A 27,088-nucleotide genomic window follows, 5' to 3' on the forward strand; every position below is an offset into this window, starting at 1 on the left:
ATGAGGCCCATTGAGCCGGAAGTGTACTTGCAGATCCACGTCTACGAGCCGTTTGTGATGGTCTCGCGCACGCTCAACAAGGTCTACATGCACGCCGTGTTGAGCAACGAGCGCGTGTACGTGACGGAGTACCTGCCGCTCCCGTCTGCTTTGGGAGCGTGTGTGAAATCGTGCAAAAAGAATTTAGTGCTGCTACCTGCTGTTAGGTGTGATATAACACGTGGGTTCAACAACAACACAACACTTATGATGTAATCGATGACATCCCATCTTCAATCTCCGCCTCCTTCCTCCAGATCAAAGACCTGCCAGACTTCCTGCGTGGAGAGCAGAGTCAGCATATACGAATCATCTACGTACATGCCACCCCTCCTGCACACATGTGAGCAAAACACACGCGCACACACACACACACACACACACACAATGAAGAACAGACTCTGTGGTTTTAATGGAACAAAGGTGACAGGTCAAGGGTCAAGCTTAAAGATCGTCATCATTATTTTTTATTTTTTTTCCCCCCCCTGTCCTGTCCAGCCTTTAAAGCAGATAGAATTGTACATCTAAATGCCCTCAAGTGCTCAACAGATTTACTCTGCCAGGGAGAAGTGTGATATACACTTCCCGTTATACAGAATTTATTTGACTTAGATGTTTGTTATTAAGCAAATTTGGAGCGACCGGAGCAGGAGGGGACAGATAAAAAGAGAAAAGAACTACATCAGCAAATAAATGTCTGTGACAACTATAAAGACGAACAAGGACATAAGGACAAAGGACAAAACAATATCAACAACCACAATGACAACGCTGTCAATGACAATCACACATAATAGTAGTCATGAAATGATTATCTAGTTTAGTTTAGTTTGGTTTATTTGAACATGAAGGTTCCAATGGAATACATATCATGAATCATTTTTTCACAGTTCCACATGTCCAAAAGGAGTAGGAAGAAGCAGAGCTTATATACTCCCCCCCCCCCCCCCCCCCCCCCCCCCCCGCCCCCCAATCTATTCTACATCTAGTACAGTACATGTTGTTCACTTCCTGCATTCCATGTCATGTTTTCTGTGATAGTCAGAATAATACATAATCCATATTGGTAAGTCCCAAAAAATAAGTAAATAAGTAATCATAGTAATAATAAGTGATAATAAATAAATAATTCGATAAATATAAGTAAAGTTTTTTTTTTCTTCAAACAAAACAAAACAAAAAATAACAAACCTGACAGAACATCATTGTGATGATCAAGAAGTATTTAGCAAACACCAACTGCTTGTATTGTTTATGAATGTGCTCATATCTGTACTTTGTTGGACTTCCTTACTCAATCCCTTCCATAGTTTCATTCCACACACGGAAATGCTGTGGCTTTTCAGCCTAGTTCTGGCATATAAATGTTTTAAGTTGAACTTTCCTCTAAGATCATATTTCTCCTCTCTGATTGAGAAATACTGTATGAGGTTTTTGGGTAACGAGTTATTATTAACTTTATACATTATTCTAGCGGTTTGAAAGTGTACTAAATCTGCAAATTGTTATATCTGTGATATTAAAAATAAAGGTGTGTATGTTGTCTATACTTGGCATTATGAATGATCCTCACTAATATGTGATATTAAAAATAAAGGTGTGTATGTTGTCTATACTTGGTATCATGAATGATCATCACTAATATGTGATATTAAAAATAAAGGTGTGTATGTTGTCTATACTTGGTATCATGAATGATCATCACTAATATGTGATATTAAAAATAAAGGTTTGTATGTTGTCTACCTCTCACCCGCTACATGACACTGTGGGTTCCCTTAGCAGCTCCTTCAGCAGCAGACTGTTACACCCACGGTGTAAGAAGGAGAGGTTCCGCAGGTCCTTCATACCGACCGCTGTCAGGCTCTACAACACCTGAACCATTTTGTATTCACTATGTCTTACTTGTGTATCTTGCTTGCTGCTGTAACAGGTGAATTTCCCTGCTGTGGGATTAATAAAGTACTACTACCACTACTACTACTACTACTATACTTGGTATAATGAATGGTCCTCACTAATATGTGATATTAAAAATAAAGGTTTGTATGTTGTCTATACTTGGCATTATGAATGAATACATTATGAGTACAGTGTGTGAGTGAAGATTGCTTTTGTAATTATTTCCCATATCTCCACACAATACATTAAATACGTCTGTGTAGGCTCTCAGTCGTACAGGAGTTGTCCATCGAGGAAAAGGCTTCTTGAGACGTCATCTGTACTTCTGTGAAGAAGGTGTCGGACGTTTCGCTCCTCATCCGAAGAGCTTCGTCAGCGAACTAATAAGTGCTGGTAGCTTAGGCCTTAAATACAGTAAGAGTGGGTGGAATTGGTGTGCCAACACCCTCCTCCTATTGGTTCCTTACACTAAGCCTGGGCGGAGTAGTGGTATAATCCTATCCTGCTGTTAACACCTCCGATAAAAGGGAAGTGTCGCTCCCTGAGTTGGGTATGAACGACTCTGATACTGGCTCGTTAGCATCTATTGTTCTGGCTAGGCCCTGACTCCACCTCATTTGCAAGACTAAGAGCTGTGGGTTTTGGTGTCAGTAACCTGCTGAACACAGGGTCCAAATTAAACCTCAAACCACCATTCCGATTCAATGATGGGTTCTGTTGTTTGACAAAAATAGCTTCCTTTACTCCTCTTTCAAACCATCTGTTTTCTTTGGCCAAAATCTTTACCTCGCTGTCCTCAAAAGAGTGATTGGTAGCTTTAAGGTGTAGATGTACTGCTGATTGAGGACCACTAGAATTGTCCCTGCGATGTTGATAAAGCCTTTTTTGGAGCATTTGCTTGGTTTCCCCAATGTAGTGCTCTTTGCATTCCTCATCTTTACAGTGGATGGAATAGACCACATTGCTCTGTTTTTGGTTTGGAGCCTTGTCTTTAGGATGCACTAGTTTTTGTCTCAGGGTATTTACTTGTTTGAAATAGGTAGGAATTTTGTGTTGCCATAAGATCCTCTGGAGTTTTTCGGAGACCCCCGCTACATAAGGGACTACCACTCCTCTCCTTTTTGCTTCTGTGGGCTTTTGGGTTTCTTTCCCTACTCTCTTCTTCTGACATTTGTTAAAAGCCCACCGTGGGTACCCACAGGTTGAGAGCGCTCTCTGGACATGTTGTGTCTCCTTTTTCCTTCCCTCAGCACTAGTTGGTATTTGTTCCGCTCTATGTTGGAGGGTCCTAATAACCCCTAGTTTATGTTGTAGTGGATGGTTTGATTCAAAAAGCAGGTATTGGTCAGTGTGTGTGGCCTTTCTAAAGACCTCTGGAAGTAGCTGTCTGTCCTCTCCTATAATTACCTTGCAGTCTAAGAAGGCTAGTTGGTTCTCTTTAGCGTCCTCGCGAGTAAATTTGATATTGGTGTCCACCGCATTGATATGATCTGTGAAAGACTGAATTTCTTGTTTTTTGATTATGACAAAGGTGTCATCCACGTATCTAAACCAGTGCCTTGGTTTTGTCCCTGAGAAGGATGTGAGAGCCTGTTTCTCCATCTCTTCCATGTACAGATTCGCCACTATGGGTGAGACTGGTGAGCCCATAGCACAACCATGAATTTGTCTGTAAAATTTCCCTCTAAACTGAAAATATGTAGTGTTAAGGCAAATTTCCAATAATTGGCAGATGTGGTCAGCACTAAGTTTTGTTCTCCGATGCAGAGTTGAGTCCTCGAGCAGTCTCTTCCTCACCACCGAGACTACTGCTGAGGTCGGACAGATGTGAAAAGTGATGATGTGACTTCACTTTTCAAAAGTGATGATGTGACTTCACTTTTCAAAAGTGATGATGTGTAAATTGGTGTTTGTCTCCTTTTTTGAAAATTGGAACCACCCTGGCTGTTTTCATTTTGCTTGGAAATATTCCAGTCTGAAATGATAAGTTACTAATATATGTTAACGGGTCTGCGATCTCATTGATGACCTTTTTAACTGTTTCCATTTCCATTCCATGACAACCAGTTGATGTTTTTGCCTTAAAATGGTTAACAATGTCAGTGATCTCCTTTTTGGTTACAGCAGTGAGAAACATAGAATTAAGATTCCTATCAATGATATCATTCATTCATCAATTGGGTCTTGTTTTGGAATTTCTTCTTCCAGTTTTGGTCCAATATTTACAAAGTAATGGTTGAACATGTCAAGTACCGCATTCATGTCATTCCTGTTGGTGTTTCCAACCATGAAATAGTGGGGGTGGTCTGCTTTCTTAAAGTTGTTCTTTATAATACTATTTAAGATGCCCCAAGTTGCTCTCATCTTATTTTTGTTCTTATCAAGTACATGACTATAATATTCCCTCTTACACACTCTCAAGATAGTTGTTAGCTTATTTTTGTAAATCTTATACTTTTGTTCTGCTTCTTTAGTCTGTTGAATGATGAATGTCCAGTATGACGTCTTCTTCTTCTTACAGGCGTTTTTTAGTCCTTTTGTCATCCATGGCTGCTGGTTTTTCTTTTGCTTCTTGGGCTTTTCTTGCCAGGGACAGTTCTTATGGTAGAGCTCCATATAAGTACCAAGGAAGCTGTCATATGCCTCGTCCACATCTATTGCACTGTAGACCCTCTCCCAACTTTGTTCTTCTAGTCCTATCTTGAAGGCACGGATGCTGTCCTCTGTACGCAATCTTTGAAAAGTCTTTTTTGTCTTCACCTGTTTTTTCTTATAATGTTCATTGTAGATTGTAAACACTGGAAGATGATCACTGATGTCACTAATTAGCAGGCCACTGATGGTGTTGTTATCCAAGTCATTGGTGAATATATTATGGATGAGGGTGGCACAGTGCTCTGGTATTCTGCTTGGTCTGATGATTTTAGGATATAAACTCAAACTATACATTGTATCTATAAAGTCATCTATTTCCTTGTACTTGTGTGGGTTCAAAAGGTCAATACTGAAGTCTCCACATATGAAAATAGTTTTTTGACCAATGTCTGCAAACGTTGTCTTAATCCAATCCTCAAACATTCCAATCTTTGACTTTGGAGTTCTATACACACAACTTATTATTCTTAATTATTCTAAAATGTCATCGATGAGAAATGACATATTTTTTACCATTTTGTAGTTCAGATGTTTGTCCACGTATACGGCCACACCTCCTCCATTTGAATTGTTCCTGTTTGCACTCATCATTTCATATCCTTCCAACTCAAAGTCCATTCCTTTGTTAGCATTGCTCCAAGTATCTATGATAGTGAACAGAATGATAATTACTGTAATGCACATCATTGTAAAAAAACTATAATCATACTGCTGATATCACCGTCGCTGTAATAAAACCAACAACATAATAACACCCTGGTTAACTCAGTGAGTAATGTGGGGAAGTATGTATGTACTGTGAGTGTGCATATGTACAGGTATCTCTGTATGTGGGGAAGTCTTCATATATATAAAAGATCAAAGATGGCGCCCCTTCGTGGCAGACGTCTCTGTGACACTCTTTTCTATTTTTTGCTATTTTATTGTTCATTTTGGACATTCAACACACTCACGCAGTACATTACAACAGAGAGACACTTTTGAACATCGGCAGGGTTCACCATGAACTTTCATTTAGCCTCCCAGACTTTGCCTTTCTTCTGCGCCGGGAGAACGCAGCAGCCTGCGGGCCTGGTGAGCTGAATACCCGGCGAGCAAAGCATCCGAGGCGTAAACGAGGCAAGCGAGCCGGCCTGCATGCTAGGCTAAAAGCTAGAGCGACGAGGCCACCGCTACCAAGCCTGCTGCTAGCCAACGTCCGCTCTGTTGAAAACAAGATGGACGAACTACGAGCAAGGATTACAGCTCAACGTGAGATCAGGGAATGCTGTGTCCTCACCTTCACAGAAACCTGGCTGACGGAGGATATACCGGACACGGCGATCCAGTTGGAAACATTTGCTGCTTACCGGGGAGATCGGACTTTAGTGTCTGGTAAACACAGAGGTGGCGGCGTCTGTGTTTACGTAAACAAACGGTGGTGCACAGACGTACAGACGATGGAAAAGCACTGCTCGCAGGACATTGAGCTGCTGATGGTGAAATGCAGACCTTTTTATTTACCTCGTGAGTTTAGCGCTGTATATTTAACTGCTGTTTACATCCCACCACGAGCTAACAACGCTAACGCACTAGGCCTCCTGCATGACATCATTGATAAACACGAGACCAAACACCCAGACGCTGTATTCGTCATATCTTTCAACCACTGTAACCTCAGGACTGTCCTCCCCAAATATTACCAGCATGTGAGCTTTCCCACAAGGGAAAATAACATCCTGGACCAAGTCTACAGCAACATGAAAGGTGCTTTGAAGGCTGTTCCAAGACCCCACTTTGGAAAGGCTGACCACATCTCGATATTCCTTTATCCAACATACAGACAACTTCTTAAACAAGCTCCCCCTGTAAGTACAGCAGTTAAAGTGTGGAATGAAGAAACTGATCAAGTACTTCAGGACTGCTTTGGCTGCACAAACTGGGATGTGTTTAAAACTGCAGCGGGGAGGGAAGATTGTACTGTTGATTTGGATGAATATGCTTCAGCTGTTACTGGCTACATTAGCACATGTATAGAGACTGTTACCACCACCAAGTATTACAGAAAATACCCTAACCAAAAACAGTGGATGAACTGTGATGTAAGGGCTAAGCTACGTGCTCGTTCGACTGCATTTGTCATGGGCACCGCTGATGACTACAAAAAGGCCAGATATGACCTGAGGAGGTCCATACGAGAGGCCAAAAGACAGTACAGACAGAAGCTGGAGGGCTACTATTCCACCTCAGACCCTCGGCGCATGTGGGCGGGGCTCCAGCACATCACAGACTATCGACAGCAGAGTAGCGTAGCCACGTCCAGCCAAACCACACTTCCTGATGAGCTGAACGAGTTCCATGCCCGCTTTGACACCCAAACTCCTGATGAGCAGAGAGGGTGGCTGAACCTGGGGAACACACAGGACTCACCTCTCATGGTGACATCAGCAGATGCATGCAGGGTTCTGAACAAAACAAACCCACGAAAAGCAGAAGGCCCAGACAACATCTCAGGCCGTGCACTTCGGGTTTGCTCATCAGAGCGAGCTGATGTGCTTGCTGACATATTTAACCTGTCGCTTGCACAAGCATCTGTACCGACCTGCTTTAAGTCCACCACCATAGTGCCCGTACCCAAGAAGAGCAACGTGACCTGCTTTATTGATGAGACTGAGGTGGAGAGGGTGAAAACCTTCAAGTTCCTTGGCACACACATCAGCGAGGACCTCACCTGGTCTCACAACACCCAACAAATTATGAAGAAGTCCCAAAGGAGACTGTACTTCCTGGGAAGACTGAGGAAATTTGGCATGTCCACCACAATCCTGAGTTGCTTCTACAGATGCACTATCGAAAGTGTCCTTACCGCCTCCATCACTGTTTGGTACGGTAACTGTACAACACGTGATAGGAAGGCACTCCAGCGGGTGATCAAGACCTCACAGAACATTGTTGGGGCAGCCCTCCCCTCACTGCAAGACATTTATAAATCTAGAGTCCTACGCAGAACACACAACCTCATCAAGGACAGCACACATCCACAACACTCATTATTCACACTCCTACCGTCAGGCAGACGCTACAGGAGTTTGAAGTCCAGGACCACAAGGCTGGCAAACAGCTTTTACCCACAGGCCATCAGGCTTCTCAACGAAGCACTCACACACGCCGCACGCAACACAAGCACACACTCATAGCACTTTATTTATTTATTTGTATTATTTATTTGTATTAATGTCTCTTCTGTTTTTGTTGCTTAATTGATTGGTATATATGTTTATGTTTCTTATGTTCTTATTCTTTCTTGTGTTTTCTTTCTTTTCTTGGGAGAATGAACAGAATAAGATTTTCATTGCATGGTATAACTGCTGTTTTACCATGCACATGACAATAAAACTCTCTTGAATCTTGAATCTTGAAAATATGAAGGTGCAAGAATGTGTGGGACCGTGTAATTGTCACTGAGAATGCATGAAAGGAAAGGGCCACCCTCCACCTCCCAGAGAGCCCCGCCCCAAATAGCCAGGCCGAGCCCCTGCCGCCAGAAGGCCACCAGGCCCACAGGGGCAGGCAGCACAAAGATCAGTGCCCCAAGAGCCAGCCCAGAGAGCCCTCCCCCCCGGGAAGACCAGCAAGGGGCCGGAGAGAGGTAATCCCAGTCAAATACAGGGCGCCGGCGGGCCGGAGGACAGCCAACCCTCGAGACCAGTGAGAGATCACACCCCACAAAGGCAGACAAGTACCGGGGGCCACAAACCGGCAGGCCCAGAGACGCCCCCACAACCAGAAAGAAGCCCGCCTACGTTGGAAGCGCCAGTCACCCCCCACCGCCACCCCCACCCCCAGGGAGCGGAGCCTGGTCCTCCCCGGGCCAACCCCCGCCCGACCCCCAATACAGGGCCGCCCCGCCCAGGGATGCAGGAGGCACACCCTCCACCCACCCAGCGGAGGCACGGGCGGCAGAGATGTATCACCCAGCACCCGACCTCACGGAGCAAACCCCTGTATGCCCCCCCCCTCCGCCCCCCAACACTCCTACACACTCCTATGCACCCACACGCACGCACATACACACTCCTACGCCCCCACGCGCACGCACATCCACACTCCTACGCACCCAAGCGCGCACACACACGCACACGCACGCACACACAGTGGTCGACTGCCCGACACCCGGAAGCCTCACCCTATCCCCCGTTGGTAACCCAAGGATCAGCGGAGCCGGGGACCCCGGGGTCCCAGACATACAATCCAGAACCCAGGCGCGGAGAGCGCGGACCACCGGGGAGCAGGAAGACACCAGGCCACACCCTCCCAACGGTAGGACGCCGCCAGCAAGGCAGACAGAGGAGCCAGCGAGGAGGAAAACGGGAAACTGAGCAAGCGGGCGGGAAAACGGGCGAGCAGCCAGGTGAACCACCACACAGTGCCAACCGACACCCGTGGGACAGCAAACCCCGAAAAGGGAGCGGGAGCACCGCAACCCAAGCCGCAGGGAGGCCAAGCACCAGAGCCGAGAAGGCGAGACCAGCAGCAGACCAGCCGACCACCAGAGGCGACAGCGCACCACCCGCGCACCTGAGCCCCACCCCCGACAAGCCCGGAGACAGACCGGGGGAGGCGAGGACACAGACAGCGGCCCAGCAGAGCACAAAGCGCAACGGCGACAAACGCCCAAGCGCCTGGCAGAGCACAACCCCACCCAGCGGGCCCGGCCCCAGGGCACACGCCCCCCCTCCCCCAACCCCACCCCACCACTCAGGCCCACAGTACCCGCAAGCATGACCAAGCCCCAACCCACCAGCCGGCCCGGCGCCCCAGCAGCCGCCGCAGCGCAGCAACCACAAGCCCCCGCGGCGGCACACGGGCCACCCGCAGCACCGGCACCGCCCCCCAGAGACCGCCGAACCCGCCCCAAGAGCGCAGAGGCGCCCGCAACACGTGTCAGTCCAGGGGAAGCACCGCAAGCCGCCCCCCCCCCGGCGCAAGCCCCGGCATCAACAGGCCTCAGAGGGCCACCCCAGGGAAAGGCAGGTGAACCAGACAAAGGCATCCCACAAGACAGGCCACCCCGGGCGAGCCACCACGAAGGCCAGGCCCCCGGCCACACCGCTGACCCTGGCGGGCAGGCACCGCGGAACAGGCACGAGGCACCCCAATCCAGCCCGCCCCACCCGAGTATGTGATAAGGTGTGATTGTGTCTATAATGCAATTTAAAAAATAATCAATAAATAAAATAAAATAAAAGAGGACAGCTATGAAGAGCTGGTCTCTGTGTCCCTGAGGGGTGTATCTGTGTGCATGTATATGATAGGTGTCTATGTGGATGATGCAATTAAAATCGGGGGACAGCTGCCGTTCGGAGGGCCCCTCACCTGACCAGCCCCTCCAAACCTTAAGTGTCTACTCTGCGATTAAAATTGGGGGACAACAGGTCAGTGGCACGGCAGGGGCAAAGGATCCCCGCAAGGCAGCTCCCCTCCCCAGCCACGCCCGACCGTAGGCCACCCCCCAAAGTCCTATATGTATGTGAGGTGGTGCAGTGGCACAGGAAGGACGGGTGCCCCATACCCCAACGCCGCCCAACCGAGTAGGGGGGACCAAGGACACATGACCGACCGGCCACCCACCACAGCCCAGGCTCGGGCGAGCCACAGGCCGCAGGACACACCACAGGCCCTACCCGGCCCGACAGGATGCCCAGTCCGGCCCACCCAACCCCCCAGAGGCGATACCCCCAGCGCCCCCCAACAGCGGAGCCCCACCGGAGGTAGACGTCCACAGCGCCACCCCCAAACCGCCAAACACCACGGACCACCCACACGCCCCAAGGCAGATCCGCCCCCGCACCCCGCATACCACCACGGCCGGCAAGGGAGCAACACTACGACGACCACAAGAGCACCGGACCCCACATAGAGCGAAGCACGGCCAAACCCACGAAGCACGCAAGCCAGAGGCACCAGGGAGGGACAGAGAAGCAAGCACCGCACGACAGGGCCCATGAGAGGAGCGGCCCCCCGCCCGGCGTCCAAGCAGATGCCCCCGCCCGCCCCGCCCCCTGCAGACCGGCCACCACTCCACCCCCCGTCCATCCACCAACACGCCAAGGGAGAAACCCCGGAGGGAGGGAGACAACCGCCGGCGAGACCAGCCAGACACCAGCAGGTACCAGGGACCGCCAGCCAGCCCCCCACCAGCCCCACCCCCAAGCCCCCGGCCAAAGCCACCCCCGACCGCCCCACCCCGGAGCAAGCATCTCCCCGCCGATCTCGGCCAGCGCCATGCAGAAGAACACCACGACGCCCACCCGCCCGCGGCCCCCACACCCTCCGCCCACCAAGCCACAGCAGCCGCGTCCCTGAAGGGAGAAAGAAAGGGATCCCCCCCACCCCGAGCCCAAACCGCACATCCGCGACTCCCACCTCCGCGCCCCCAGTCACCCGGGGGACAGCCACAGGCGCCAGAGGACAACAAGCAGCTCCCACCTGTCACACATACACCACACACATAAATCGGTAAAATAAAATAAAATAAATAAATTTAACTAAATAAAATAAGGCAAAGGAGGCGAGGGAGAGCCAGCGCCACCACCCGCACACGGGGCCCCCCAGCAGCAGTAGGCGCCCGGCACCCGCAGCACCCCGCCCACCCACCACCCCGGAGGTCAACCAACGCCGCCCCCTGTACAGCCCCCCGACCCCGCCCCATCACCCGACCCGGACCGCTCCCCACCCTCACCCACCAGCCTCCCCAGGCAGGCAGCCCAGCAAAGAAGACCCGGGACACCAAGCCCGACCCCGAGGTGGCCCCGAGGGGCAGAGACAGACGCCCTCACACCCCTGAGAGTCAGGTCAGGGAATTAATTATTGGTGCCCATATAGACTGAAATTCTGACATTTGTTCCTTAGATTCAGCAGACATTCTCTCCATAGCTATATGATCTAACAAAAGATTTTTGTAAAGAGCTATGTTCACTTTCTTCCTTGATTTCCAATTGATGAGAATGGTTTTCTTGGCGATGCTTAATGCAGTGATGAGAAGCTGTGTTTGGTTTGTTTCTACATCAATTGTGGAGAGATCGCCCAGCAGGCATAGTAAAGGGGAGGTAGGAATGGAGAACCCAAGTGCCAAAGATAGGTACTCACACACTCCGTGCCAAAAATTGTTAATGGGAGCACAGGTCCACATGGAGTGTAAGTAGTCATCTATTCTATGGTCTGAGCAGTGTGTACAGATGTTAGAGTCAGTTAAGCCCATTCTAAACATTCTATGTCCTGTGTAGTGTACTCTATGAAGGATTTTAAACTGAATCAGCTGTAGGTTGGGATTATTGATTAACCGGGAAACATTAAGACATATTTGCTTCCAGAATTCAGGGTCACAGCTTGTAGATAAATCTGAGCTCCATTTGGAAATTGGTACTCTTTGGTTTGGTTTGGTTTGGTTTAGTTTATTTGAACATGAAGGTTCCAATGGAATACATCTCATGAATCATTTTTTCACAGTTCCACATGTTCAAAAGGAGTAGGAAGAAGCAAAGCTTATTTAATCCTACCCCCTTCCAATCTACATCTTGTACAGCACATGTTGTTCACTTCCTGCATTCCATGTCATGTTTTCAGTGATAGTCAGAATAATACATAATAGATAACGGTAAGATAGCCCTCCCCCCCAAAAAAAGAAAAAAAAATTATATATATATATATATATATATACTGTATATATATATATATATACATATACAGTATATATATATATATACAGTATATACATATACATATATATATATACATATACATTAATAATAACAATAATAATGATGACAATACTAAATAAATAAATAAAAAAGAACAAAGCTTTTTTCTTTTTTTTTAAACAAAACAAAGAAAATAATAAAAAAAATAAATTCATCTATTACAACCCCAAGGAATTTATATTCTTCAATTTATATTCTTCTGATTGTGTTGTCATTTTTTGAAAGTAGAATATATAATTTAGATAATGTTTTAGGGGCAGATATTTTTAAAAATTGGTCAATAGTAGAATCACTTTCCCATGATATAGTCCTGAAACTTGCTTTAATTATAGATTTAATTTGTATGTATTCAAGAAATTTGTTATGATTTATTCCATACTGTGTAATAAGGTCGTTAAATGAGATAAAGTTGTTTCCTATAATTATATTTTCATACAACTTATTCCTTTTTCGTGCCATGTTGGGAAATTTAATGGTTTCTTTTTAAGCAAGATGTCAGGATTATTCCAGACGGGAGTGTATTGGCAAGGAGTGAGCAAGAATTTTGTTATTTTTAGAAATTCCCACCAAGCTGTCAGAGTGGTGCTTATATTTATACTTTTAAAACAATTATTTTTCCGGGAGGATTTGGCTAATGAAGGGCAGGTTACAAATTGGGATTTCATGGCTAAGTGATTGTTCTATGTCTAGCCATAAATAATCCAATGGGTTAGGTTTGATCCATTTTAAGATATACTGTAACCTGTTTGCAAGGAAGTAGTTGGAGAAGTTTGGGAGTTCTAAGCCCCCATATTCTTTAGATTTTTGTAATGTTTTGAGACTTATTCGTGCTGGCTTATTTTTCCAAAGAAATTTATTTTCAATCAATCAATCAATCAATCAATCAATCAAAGTTTATTTATATAGCGCTTTACAATAGCCCACGGGCTCCCAAAGTGCTTCACAATAAGACAAAACATAAGAACACAGCATAAAACATAAACACAAAGTAAACACAGAATAAAAACTCTATAAGAAAATGCTTCAGTGCTGGAGAGTGCTAAAAGCCTTTAAAAGTACATAAAATGGGAGTCAACAAGAACTAAAAATGCATAAAATACAAGACCACCCTAGTCGGTGTTGAACGCCTGTCTAAAAAAATGAGTTTTCAATTTCGATTTGAAAAGGCCAACTTCAGTAGTGGTGCGAATGTCAGTGGGCAGTTTGTTCCACAGTCTGGGAGCAGCGACGGAGAAACAGCGTTCGCCCCACTGTTTGTATTTTGCCCGTGGGACTTCTAACAGAAGCTGTCCCGAGGAACGGAGGGCCCTGCCGTGATTGCAGATAGTTAAAAGCTCCGACAAGTACGACGGAGCAAGGCCGTTAATGGCATTAAAAACAAATACTAAAATTTTAAAATCGATTCTAAAACGAACTGGAAGCCAGTGGAGTGATGACAGCACCGGGGTGATGTGCTCACGTCTGGGCGTGTTTGTAAAAACCGGGCAGCAGCGTTCTGGACTAACTGCAGACGCGAAATTGAGGTCTGGCTCAGGCCAATGTAAAGTGCGTTGCAGTAGTCCAGTCTTGTGCTGATGAAAGCATGGATCGCTTTCTCAAGATCCTGCTGACCTAAAAAAGGCTTCACTTTAGCCAGAAGACGGAGCTGAAAGAAGCTTGTCCGAATGACAGAGCTAATCTGTTTGTCGAATTTAAGTCCACTATCGAATATGACCTCAAGATTTTTGACATCAGGTTTAAAAAAGGGGGCCAGAGAGACGAAATTCGCTGCAACAGTGTGCAATGTTGGTGACATACCAAATAAAATACACTCTGTTTTGCTGTCATTTAAATGTAGAAAGTTCTGATCCAGCCACTGCTTTACGTCAGTAATACAATCAAGCAGCCTAGTGGGAGCAGTATTGTCAGTGGGTCTAATAGGCAGATATATCTGCAGGTCGTCAGCATAGAGATGAAAAGACAAATTATGTCTTTCCAAAATTGAACCCAGGGGTAATAAATACAGCGAAAACAGAACAGGGCCAAGGATGGATCCCTGTGGCACCCCGCACGAGAGGGACGCATGGGAGGAGCAGAGGTCACCGATCATAACGGAGAAGCTCCTATTAGCCAGGTATGACCTAAACCACTGGAGAGCAATGCCTTGGATACCGACACAGCGCTCTAGGCGGGATACAAGGACTGCATGGTCAACTGTATCAAAGGCCGCTGTGAGGTCCAGCAGCACCAACACAGCAGGATTCCCAGCATCAACAGACAGGGCAATGTCATTGTGCACCTTTAACAGCGCCGACTCAGTGCTATGTCGGGATCTAAAACCAGACTGGAATTTATCAAGAAGAGAGTTCATCTCTAGGAAAGTTTGTAACTGAGTAAAAACAACTTTTTCTAAAACCTTTGAAAGAAAGGGCAAGTGTGAGACAGGCCTAAAATTGGACAGCACAGAGGGGTCGAGATGAGGTTTTTTTAGGAGGGGTCTAACCACAGCATGTTTGAAGGCAGCTGGGACAGATCCTAAGTTAAGACAGGTGTTTATAAAAACAAGCAAACTTGACCCAACAGAATTAAAAACCTCTTTTAAAAACGTGGCTGGGATGACATCTAGGGGACAGTTAGTGGGTTTCATGCCACTAACCACCTTGGTAAGAGACACCAGAGAAATGGTCTCAAACCGCTCAAAGACGGCAGTCTGTGCAGGAGGACCATGTACATCCTCAGAAGACATCCCTGAGCTGCTGATGTTCTTCCTGATAGATGCCACTTTGTCAGAGAACAATGAGACAAACTCTTCACATGTTGTAGTGGTGGCATCAGACAGAATAGTGGGGTGTGGGTTAATAACAGAGTCAATGGTTTTAAATAAGAGTCTTGGTTGGTGAGAGCTGTTGGTTATAATGGAGGACAGATATTTGGACTTGGCCTCCTTCAGGGCTCTCTGATAGGTGGCCAATCTGTCCCTCAACCAACCCAGGGAAACATGCAATCTGTCTTTTTTCCACGGCCGTTCAGCCTGTCTACATTGTTGTCTGAGCAGCCGGGTGTGGTCATTCAACCAGGGATCAGACTTGGTTTTAGTGTTTTTTTGCCGAAAAGGGGCAGCAGAGTCCAGAATCTCAGTACATGTAGAATGGAAGGTGGAGAGTAGGCTGTCTGGACAAAGAGGAGGAACCAGCCTAGTGACAGTATGGAGCTGAGAGTCCCTGAAGGCAGCAGCAAACTCTCCAGCTGTTAATGGACTGAAGATGCGGCGTCTGAGGGCTGAAGAAACAGGCTTATTGGCAGGTGGGGGGGCAGCAAAGTCAAAGATGATGGGGAAGTGATCAGATATAGCTGTGTCTACAATTTCTCTGAGGGAAACAGAAAGCCCACGAGAGACGACTAGGTCCAGAGTGTGGCCATGGTCATGTGTTGGTGCATTAACAGACTGAGTGAGGCCAAAGGAGTCCAAAAGCTTTTTAAACTCATTAGCCATTTGGTTTGTTGCACAACAAACATGAATATTAAAGTCCCCACAGATCAACAGACTATCAAACTTTGGGATAAAGTCAGACAGAAATTCAGAAAATTCCTGTAGAAAGTCCTTATTAAATTTAGGTGGGCGATAGACTGTGGCGCACAGCACGGGGCGGATGAAGTCGATCACAAACAGCTGCAGCTCAAAGCTAGAAAAATTATTCGCCGTTATTATTCTGCATCTGAAGCTGTCCTTGAATATAGCAGCCAAGCCGCCGGGTGGGAGGAGCTCCGAGAAGGCGCTGTTCTCCCCTGGTTTCAACCAGGTCTCAGTCAGCAGGAGGAAATCCAGGTCATGAGTCATGAAGAAGTCATTCAGAATAAATGTTTTATTCGTAAGAGATCTGATGTTAATCAGCGCGGTATGAACCGAGCGTCAGCCAGGTGAGGGAGGCGGCTGAGCAAGTGGAGATTCGCCGGCACACAGCCCCGCTGGGAGATCCGCACGGGCCGACAACACGGAAGCAGCGCCTCGGTGTCATGGAGGACCGGCCGGAGCCATCGATATCTGAGCTCAGTGGAACCCCGTAGATCGTAGCCTCTGTAGTCAGAGGAGGATCCAGCTGGTTTGCGATAGGTATCGTGACGGGAAGACGCCAAGTAGGATTTCAGCTTGGTAAGCACTCCTCCGCGTCTTCCGCGTTTTCTGCGGCGGTTGTTGCGGGGAAGGCAGCAGGGAAGTCACAGCAGATGTGGAGGTATGGACGCCAGGAAAGGCGGAGGCGACTTTGAATGTCCACCAAAGTGACATAAAGACACGTTCTCCAAAGACTCACAAATATTAAGAAGTGTCAGGCGATCGTACACCTGCAGCGATGAGACACTCCTTATAGCAAACAGCACACACAATATGAAGAGCGAAAAAAACAGCAGAGGCAGACGGACAGCCAAACACAGGGGCGCCATCTTTTTGTGGCAATGAAAGAAACTTCATATGAATTTTCATATGAATCTAATGACTTGAACCAAATTATAGATGGTTTGGTGGGGATCATGGAAAACAGATAATTAACCTTTGGTAAAATCATCATTTTCACGGTGGATACTCTGCCTGTAAGTGAGATGGGCAAGGTTCTCCAACGTGCAAGATCATCCTCTATTGACTTCAATAGCGTAGTATAATTCAAGCGGATCAGGTCTGACAGGTTGGAGGAAATGTTAATACCCAAATACTTAATGTTCCCTGAACACAGTGGTATAGAGGGGGTGCTCTGGAAACCAAAGTTAATGGGCAGTACTGTGGACTTAGACCAGTTAATGGAGTAATCTGAGAAGGTGCTATAATGTTAATGAGTGAGATAGATTGGTGAAGTGAAGAATGTGAATTATCTAGGAAGAGTAATACATCATCAGCATAAAGGCTTATCTTATGATGAACATTTGTGGTGTGGATCCCTTTAATATTTATATGTTGTCGAATTGCAGCTGCAAGAGGTTCGATAAAGATAGCAAATAGTGAGGGAGAGAGTGGACACCCTTGCCTAGTACCTCTTTGTAAAGTAAATTCTGGAGAGATGTGATTGTTGGTCCGAACAGAGGCCTTCGGGGTGTTGTATAGTATTTTAATCCATGTTCTAAATGAATCTCCAAAGCCAAATTTTTGTAGTGTTGCAAAGAGAAATTTCCAGTTTACTCTGTCAAATGCTTTTTCAGCATCCAATGAGACAATTGTGGTTTCTAAATTATGGATGATAGAGTAATCAATCAGATTGATTAGACGGCGTACGTTGCTAGTTGAGTTTCTCCCCTTGTTAAATCCTGATTGATCAGGGTGTATTATATGAGGGGTAACTTTGTCCAGCCTTATAGCTAACGCTTTGCATATTATTTTAAGATCTGCATTAATCAGTGAAATTGGACGATAACTGGAAGGTGGTGTTGGGTCCTTATCCGGTTTCAGCAGGAGACTGATTGTAGCTGAGTTCATGTTTGGAGGCAAGCATGAACTGTCTTTAATTTCCAAAACCATTCTAAGAAATACTGGGGCTAGTAATGACCAGAATGTTTTATAAAACTCGGCAGGGAAACCGTCAGGTCCTGGTGCTTTGTTATTCGGCAACCGGTGTAGAGCGTTATGGAGTTCTATTAATGAAATGGGTACATCTAAGTTGGTCACCTGTTCGTCATTTAATTTGGTAATTCTATGGTGTTGAGAAATGTTTCGATATCTGGGAGAGATGGTTTAATCTGAGGTGTATATAGATTTTTATAAAAGCTCCTAAAGACGGAATTAATTTCCTCCGGGAGGTGAGTGATATGACCTCCTGAGTTTCTCATGGAGGAGATAGAGCTTTTTTCTTTATTGACTTTTAGTTGGTTAGCTAAGTATTTTCTGTGTTTATTGCCATGCTCAAACTTTTCCAAACGTAGTCTCTGCAGTTGGAACTGAATTTTCTTGTCAGTAATTTCTTTTAAGTCTAGTTTCAGTTTCCTTAGGTTACTTAGGATATGCTCATCTTGTGAGTCAGCATGAGCAGTTTCGAGGAGTTGGATTTTTTTCTCCAACTCTGATACTAGTAATCTCTCTTTCTTTTTCTTATATGATGAATATGAAATGGTTTTTCCACGCATTACTGCTTTTGCTGTCTCCCACAGAATACTAGCCGAGGTCCCAGGTTGGTCATTGAAGTCTAAAAACATTGTCCACTCTCTTTCAAAGTATTTTAGGAAGTCTGAGTCTTTTAGTAATGATGTATTTAATCTCCAGCATCTAGTAGGAGCGCTCATAGTTTGGTTAGTGAGAAAAAGAGAGACGGGGGCGTGGTCACTAATGGTGATAGGGTGTATGTGAATGTTTGAGATGTCTGATATGACTGAGTTGCTTGTCAAAAAGTAGTCAATACGAGAGTAGGTGTGGTGCACTGGTGAGAAATAAGTATATTCCCTGTGAGTAGGGTGATAAGAGCGCCAAGCATCACAAAGACCAAAATCATTCATGTATTTCTTCAGTATCGATGTTGATTGAGACTCACGATGTCTCCCAGCTGGGCTAGACCTGTCCACTTCTGGGTTAAATACTAAGTTGAGGTCCCCTCCCAAGATCATACTTGTATCCAAATGTGCAGAGAGAGAGGAAAAGAAGGCATGAAAGAAGGCGTCAACATTCGGACCATATATGTTGGCAATGCAGAAATGTACATTATCAACAGATATGTTCATTATTATATATCTCCCTTCTGTGTCTGTAATAGTGTTGTGGAGTGTAAAATTCACCCTCCTGTTAATTAAAATAGCTACCCCTCTCTGTTTGGAGTTGTAACTTGCTAAATATGTGTGTGGGAACTGTGGTGAGTGAAGTGTATGGACAGCTGACTTGGACATGTGAGTCTCTTGGAATAAGACATCATGACTTATTTGACAAGTTCTTCTGTTGACCAGCAAGCAAGACGAGACCCTTGTCCCACCCAACACAGAGACCCTGGACGCCCCCCACCCCCTCACTAAGCAACAGAGGGTGGTCCAGGTCGGTGGCTTCTTCTGTCTCATCAAGTGTGCGTGTGACACTCTGAAGGTAACAAGATGCTTCCTGTGCTCGTTCAGGCGGTGAAGAAGGTTGGGAGGGCTCTCTCTCATTGGCTAAACAGGGACCATGTGACTGTGAGCAGGCGGGGGACGGATGAGGAGGAGCAGGCGGAGCTCCATCTCTTCACCATCTCACACTCATCCAAACTTGACCTCCATCTGCACAGCTGCTGGAACATGTTCATCATGGTGAGGAGGACCCTCGCTCACCGCCTCTTTGCCACTACTATCAGTGTGTGTGTGTGCGCGTGTTTAGAGGTCCACCTTGGCCTTAGAGTCACTCCACACACCTTCATCTGACCCCTTCCTGCAATTACCAGCCCCAAACCTCCGTAACGACATGTTTTCTAAAACACTTGTACACGTAGTGGTTATGGTGCCCCCCGGTGGTCTGGCGTGCACATGACAGCCGGCTACAGTCTACACCAGCCAGCGGTATGCGGACCACTAGCATACCATAGCATAGCATAGCATACATACTGGAGCCACTGAATAAATATTTAGTAGATGAAAGTCATTTCTATCAAGCCAGACAATAAAAGGAACAATTAGTTTTATTCAAATGTGGGCGTATGGATATTTGATGACTAATACTAGGCCGTGTTCAACAACACAAAAGCAGGAATATGATTATGTTATTGAGAAAGTTATCATTGGAAGTGCAGATGGACCAGGGATTACTATTTCTGAGTGTGTGTGCGTGTGTGCCCAGCTGGGAGCGCATGTCTCACCTGTACGACGACCTGAGCAGTGAGTTTCTGTAGACAGGAAGCAGAGAGAGTTCGTACGTGCTTCTGCAGGAACTGAACGCAGCCGTCCGCCGCCACGTGGCTCTGCCTGGCATCTTCTGGAGGGTGAGGTATTTGAAGGTCATGAATATTCTACCCAGAGCATTGATGGAGCTGATTTGTGCGTGTCAGTGTGGGGAGATGTGCGACTTCCTGGTGGAGTCTCTGGAGGAATGTCTCTGTGGACGTCCCACAATTGATCAGCTACTGTAAGCTTCGCACGTGTGTGTGTGTGTTAGTGCACGTGCCCACGTGTCCTCTCTCTGTCCTCAGGCTGAGCACTCTGATCGTCCAAACGTTGGCCATCATGTTCCAAGAGACGGACACTGAAGCAGCCAGACTCAGCATGCTCTCCACCAAAAAGCAATTCATATATTCTTCTAAAATGTCGCTGTTCGTTTAAGACGAGCCTTCTTTGCAGAGGTGCCCGGGCCTCCAGGATACTGCTCGCCTTGGTCTGTGACCCAGAAGTGTCCTCACGGAACACATCTCAGGTGAACCAGGCCAGACGACATGTAATTTAACTCAAAGTCCAAACAACTTTCTTAAAAGCTTCTTTCGGTTTGAAGCCTTTAATGGCCGCCTACCTGGCTTCTCTTTGAGATGATGCAGATGGGACACTAGAGTTCTGAACCAACATGACGTGTCTCAGGCCAACAGGCGTGGAGGACACTTTCTGTATGTCAGCTGGACGCTACAAGTCCTGCAGGACCATCCTCACATGGTACCGTCACATGACAAGTCATTTAATATCTGCATGTGCCGAGCATGGTCATAGATGACCACAATGTATCCCACTTGGCATCTTCTGCCGTTATTGTGCTTAACATCTCTCTGCAGCCGTCCTTTTCTCACCTCCCAGGCCTGTCAGGTGGCCCTGGTCGTGTCGGACCGCAGGAGTCCATATTGAGTCCGCTGCAAAGTGTCCTCCTGTTCCAACGCTGCCGCCTCCTGCTGGCCTTTCTGCAGCACAGCACTGGCCCAGCACCTGCGGGCCCACGTCATGGAGGAGTTCAGGTCGGTATCGAGCGGGTCAAGAAGCCAACCTGAGAGACCAAAAGATGGCGGTGATGACAAGTTCCCCTGGCAGGTACTTTGTGAAACTGTCGTGTGTCCAAGAGAAGCTCCCCCCTCACTACCTCATCAGCAGGACCACCCTCCACATGCTGCAGGAGTTGGTGACCTTCATCCTGCACACACTTCCTGCTTCTGACAGTGTGCCCTCTCTATGCAAATGAACAGTTTTCATGCTTCCATCTACATTTATCAACCACTGTATTGAACCATAGAAGATGACCCATCAACCAGAACATCCAAATCTTACTCACACTCCTCATCCAAATCTTAAGAAAAATGGCAAGGATGTACATTTTCTACTGTTGGATCTCAAGGTGCTTCTAAGTAGAGCTTCAAAATGCAAAAAGGAGAAATGGGAGTGAGAGGAAAGTTGAAGAGCACAGCGCAAAAAACCCTGCAACACTCTCCAAAAATATAAATCAATTTCTGAAAAAAAGAGTAATGACAAACTGTGGCTTAGGGGCGCACTCAGGATTAAGCTATTTTCTTTTTAACAGCTTGGTCTCACTCTCATTTCTTCTTTTTGCATTTGGAAGCTCTCCTTAGAACTTCCTTGAGATCCACTAGTACAATATGTACCTTCTTAGCAAGTGTAACTTGAACTGAGAAACAAAAATGGCTGTTACGAAAAGAATGCTTGTTTTTTTGTTTCTGTTTGAAGAAAAATGTTCAATAAAAATCTAAGTGACAACCTGCTTCAGAGCACTCTTGCCCTCGGACTGGGCTGAACAATCCTAAGCACAGCCAAGATCGAAAAAAAAGTATGGAAATGTCCTTGAGTGGCCCAGCCAGACTCCAGACTTGAATCGTCCTGAACATCCCTGGAGAGATGCATACACGTGACACGTCCCATCCAACCTGATGAAGCCTTACAGGTGCTGCAAAAAGGAATGCCCAAAGACAGCTGTGCCAAGCTTGTGGCATCGTATTCCAAAAGACCTGAGGCTGTAAGAGCTGCCAAATGTGTATCAACAAAGTGCTGAGCAAAGGCTGTGAATATTTATGCACATGTGATTTCTATTCTGTTTGCTTTTTATTTGGAATACATTGCAAACATGGTTGACTTTATCGGCTGTTGTGTGTATAACTTGGAGGAAACATGCATCTATTTCACAAATGTGGAAAAAGTGCTGGCAAAACTCTAGTTTGGCAGTCATAAACATTAGGCTGAAGATGTTCTGAAACTGCTGAAGATTATTGTTGGGGGTGACAAGGATGGAAAAAAGCGCAGATCAGAGGAACTGCCCGAGTTCGACATCATGGTAAGAGAATGAGATGGTTTGGCCATGTGAGAAAGAGGGATTGGGATTATACTGGTAGAAGGATGCTGGAGATGGGGCTGCCAGGGTAGAGAAGGAGGGGAAGACCAAAGAGGATATTTCTAGATGTGGTTAGAGAGGACATGCAGGTGGCAGGCCTAAGAGGAAGATGGAAAGACGTGATCCGCTGTGCAAGTCCCTGATGGGACAAGCCCAGAGTAGTAGAAGAACCACATTGAACTTGTAGATCTCATTTCCTCAGCACAAACTCATGCCTTTGTGTCCACAGCAACACATGAAGAAGATGGTGTCCATGATCAGCTAAGAGGAAACATCCCACCACCTGGTGGTCCCACACTTTAGTGTGAGGCCCTGCTTCACATCCTGGCTCTTGGACTCTGTCTGGAGTAGAGATGATACTGCAGAAACGCCAAGATCTTCTTCCACGAGTCCTCCTGTGCGTCTGAGTGTGGTTTGGTTTGTCCGCCCCACAGTATGGACACTGCAGCACACCACCTTAATGAGTCTAAGCCATCATTTTAGACTAGAAAAGACCCTCGGTGTGACCTGTCCCACTCACCTTTGCCCTTTTTGCTGTCCCATATGAAGTTGGTGGCTCTGAAGTGAGGCGAATAGGGCGGCTCGATCAGGTGTCCAGTGTCAGGGTACTCCAGACGCGTCAACAGGTGATCTTTACCAACTGAACGCATCATCTGGAAAATCTGCCAAAAACCACAAAAGTCAACAAAACAACAAATACAGCTTTGGTTGGAACTCTAATTGTGCAGAACTTCTATGTGTGTGTGTGTGTGTGTGTGTGTGTGTGTGTGTATACTGACATCCTCTGCAAACTCCACAGTAGGTGTATTCTGGTCATCGAGGCCGTTAACCAACATGACAGGACAGTTGATTCTCCTCACCTGATAGAAGAACAATAGATGATGGTGGAAACATGACACTACATGGCAGCAAGCAGCACAGGGTAGACTCATTCCCTGCTGTAGAACTCCAAACAGAAAGTGGAGTTTCACGTACATGCACTTACGTCCAGTTTCCAGGAGAGGTCGCTGGAGATGGTCATGATGTCTCGCCAGATCAGATTGTGCTTGTCATCCATGTGGAGCTTTTCAATGTCCCTGTCACCACGGGTAACACATCACATCAGAGCAACGACATGCCAGGCATGAAGGACACCACCTACCCGTAGACCATTTGGTGGACTGCACTCAGGGTTTTGCCGCGTGGGAAAAAATGGCCGCCGCTGATGCAAACACAACATGTGGGCTGCGTCACAACACAACACGACATGACACTGTTATGATCAATTCCCACACAACAAACAACACATTATACCTTTACGGTGCTCTCAGATGCCAAATACATGGCGACTATGGTGCCCAGGGAAAGGCCCAATATTCCCACCCTGCTCGGGATGATGGCAGGATGGTGCGTGACGATTTCAAAGGCCTTCTGTGAGGAAGAAGACAAAAAGTAGATTGAATATCTAGACATGTTCCTGTCTGGCTGCGGCCGCTCACTTCAAAGTAGGCCAGCTCTAGGTCAGCCGATGCCAGCTCTCCGGGGAGAAAATACTCCAACGCCAAAGAGGCATAGCCGTGCGACGCCAGCAAGGCTGAGCGATACTCCAGAAGCCCCCCGCCGCCCCCCCACATGTCCAGCATACCCGGGAAAGGTCCTGGACCTGAGGCATGGACAAAGCATCAGCATGATTCTTACTTCCTCCTTCAGACTTCCTGTCTCTTTGGTGAGCAAAACCAGTGAGGACCTGAAGGGATGAAGAGGGTCCCCCGTACCCCTCTGTCCTTGATGTCCAGCCTGCGGACCCCCGGCGCCATGTACCACCTCTCTGTGAGCACGGTGGCCAGAGGAGGTCGCTGGCTGAAGTCTTCGCTAACATGGCCACCGTAGACAGAGATGGAGACCAGCATGGGGCTGCGGACGTTCATCTTCCGCAACCTGACAGCGCCACACCGGAATCTTAGCAGGACAGGACATCACATGAAGGCTTTTTTATTTTATACCTGAGGCCCGTACGGCTGCCAGGGACAGGCTGCATGCTCCACAGCAAACCCATGGCTTCTCTTCCTTGGTAAGTTCCTCCTAAGCTCAAGTCATCTGTGACTAGACGAGCAAAAACAACGCTGCTGTAAGCTCACAGATGGATGGCAGCCATGTTTGCTTGTTTTTACCAGACACCACTCCTGTGGAGGTGCTGATGTAGTGGCCATAAGCCTCCCAGTAGTCTCTGTCCTCCGACTGGTGGAGGGAGCGCAGGGTCACTGGAGCTCCTGGTGGCAGATTCTCTACCAGCACCTTGAATGCCTCATCCACCAGGGCCCGGGTGGGCTTGACGGACAGCAGCGGCCACGCACCCTGGGACATGGCAGACGCTCGTCTGCAGAGGGGGGTGCTTTATTCAGTTTGACGAGGAGAAAAAGATTTAAGAGTAAGACATGCGCCTCCATTGTAGTCCAACTATCAACTTCGCCACTACATTTCCCACAATCCTACGATCTCTTCCTTCAACTTTATTTGAAAAGTAAATCTCAAGTGTGTTTCATTTTTAAATGAACTCTTTTAAACATTTTACAAACCCTGATAATACATACTAGCTCCCAATCAGATTCAAACACTACAATCAGTACTTTTAGCTCTCATTTTAGCCACATTCATTCACAGATAAAGCCAATATTCTTGTTTAACGTGGAGATAAGATTCGAGTCATGGGGCTGTGTTAGATTAGTTACGCTTCCACGTCCTTGCAGCAGTTTAAATAAAATGTCAGACGGATTGAAGTGTTGCATTCACGGAAGTTGACAGGGTCAGTTTGTTAGGGTTTCATTGCTGAAGTGTTTACCTGAGGCAGCAGGTATGCTGTTGTCCTGCCCTAAACACAGTCCGACAAATTATACCCAAATACCTAACAATCCCCATTTCTCATCTTTGCCCCATTAACCTTTACACCATAGCTTCTCTCGTCTCTTGTCCCGGGCTAGAGGACGTTAAGGTCCATCAAATGAGCTTAAACCAGCAGCTAACAGCTCGTTTATAGCAGGTTAGCTTCTTGCCGCAAATCAAATAAAACCAAAAGACAATTTACCAAAGTTCTCCCGCACACAAACACGGCCAGAAGTGTGACGCTTCTTCTTCTTCTTTTAGTTTAATGGCGGGTTGCAACCATGACTTGAAAAGGTGCATACCGCCACCTACTGTACCGGAGTATGTAACATGGGCCATATACAGTATCTTACTTTATGCTATCTTAGATAGTGAGGAGACTACTTATACTACTACTAATAATAATCCTAATACTAATACTTATACTAAAATATTCTAATACTTATCTATATTCTATTATGTAATCCTGTGTCCTTCAAATATTCTATCACTGCCCTCTGTATATCTCTTACCCCCTCCCCACCTGTTCCTAAGATACCCTCAATGCTCCATTCCCTTCCTATCTTCTGAATTCTTTTCCTTAACGTTACACGTTCTTCCCTATATCTCTTGCAGTGTAGTAATATGTGTTCTACGTTCTCTATACTTTTGCACTCCATACATACTTTTGATTTACATTTCCCTATCAAAAACATCTTGTCATTTAACCCGCTGTGATTGAACCTCATCCTAGTTAACACTATTTCCTCTTTTCTGTTTTTTCTCTTCACCCCTTGTGCACTGATAGATCTTTGTACTTTATAATACTTTCTCCCGCTACTACCCTCATCCCACCTAAGTGTGACGCTTGGTGATGACGTCAAACGTGGTCCTTGTGTGTCGTTTTGGGGAAAGTCGATTCTGTTTACTGACTCGATTCCTGGGAGTCACTCACTAAAAATTGGGTACCCGATTAACTCGAATCACCCGTTGAAACTTGCCTGAATCGGGTACTCTGTTCACTTGAGTTCACCCAATGAGGTGACGTCCTAACACACCAGGGTCACCCGTGGGGTCACCAACCTTTTTAGAAAGGACAGCTACTTGTTGGGTACTGATTCATCCGAAGGGCTACCAGTTTGATACACACTTCTGAAATAGCCTATTTGCTCAATTTACCTTGAACTGTACTGTATGTGCTTGTTAATAATTAAGGATATTCATACACACCAGTTCAGGGTGTACCCCGCCTGTCGCCCGAAGTCAGTTGGGATAGGCTCCAGCATGCCCCTGCTACCCTAATGAGGAGAAGCGGCATAGAAAGTAGATGGATGGATGGATGGATGTTCATATACCGATTACGTTAAGGATTTCTCACAATAAATATCAACAATGATTTAGTAAGGAAAAAACATAAATATCAATATGCCACACTTTAGTTCTAGATTTTGTGTAAGTGCAAGTGTTTTTCAAATTGAACATTTTCAAATGGTGACTGCTACAAGTTCTAGCAAATCACAGTGCTCCATTTCCACGAGCCACTAACATTTGTTCACAAATGATGAGTGTGGAGGTTGTGCCAGCTTTGTGCTCATACGGCAAGGTTTCGCTTGAGCACGCACACGCACACACGCAAATAAGCTAACTCAGTTGACCACTAGATGGAGACAAATAACCATCGATAACTTGTCTGTAG

General features: G+C 46.4%; 2 protein-coding genes across 2 annotated transcripts in view; one reads left to right on the forward strand and one right to left on the reverse strand.

Annotated features, from left to right (window-relative positions):
* Positions 1-22,819, forward strand: c15h12orf56 (chromosome 15 C12orf56 homolog). The gene is given in 14 exon segments (XM_054800795.1): positions 1-186; positions 297-382; positions 19,227-19,311; positions 19,389-19,559; positions 20,171-20,224; positions 20,291-20,367; positions 20,432-20,521; positions 20,580-20,719; positions 20,819-20,882; positions 20,999-21,062; positions 21,065-21,132; positions 21,134-21,175; positions 21,249-21,375; positions 22,784-22,819. Coding segments are annotated over 14 exon segments (1,290 nt in total).
* LOC129194977 (peroxisomal succinyl-coenzyme A thioesterase-like) overlaps positions 21,239-27,088 on the reverse strand; it is a 6,423-nt gene continuing 573 nt past the window's right edge. Inside the window, exons 2-12 of the mRNA XM_054800614.1 lie at positions 26,623-26,690; positions 24,705-24,925; positions 24,537-24,636; positions 24,281-24,471; positions 24,033-24,196; positions 23,848-23,964; positions 23,696-23,778; positions 23,540-23,630; positions 23,334-23,414; positions 23,075-23,216; positions 21,239-22,996 (exon numbers count right to left, since the gene is read on the reverse strand). Coding sequence (XP_054656589.1) covers positions 22,872-22,996; positions 23,075-23,216; positions 23,334-23,414; positions 23,540-23,630; positions 23,696-23,778; positions 23,848-23,964; positions 24,033-24,196; positions 24,281-24,471; positions 24,537-24,636; positions 24,705-24,925; positions 26,623-26,690 — 1,383 coding nt within the window. The 3' untranslated portion in view covers positions 21,239-22,871. The remainder of the gene's footprint in view (positions 22,997-23,074; positions 23,217-23,333; positions 23,415-23,539; positions 23,631-23,695; positions 23,779-23,847; positions 23,965-24,032; positions 24,197-24,280; positions 24,472-24,536; positions 24,637-24,704; positions 24,926-26,622; positions 26,691-27,088) is intronic.

This window comes from Dunckerocampus dactyliophorus, chromosome 15 (genome assembly GCF_027744805.1).
Source record: "Dunckerocampus dactyliophorus isolate RoL2022-P2 chromosome 15, RoL_Ddac_1.1, whole genome shotgun sequence".
In the NCBI taxonomy this organism is placed as follows: Eukaryota; Metazoa; Chordata; class Actinopteri; order Syngnathiformes; family Syngnathidae; genus Dunckerocampus; species Dunckerocampus dactyliophorus.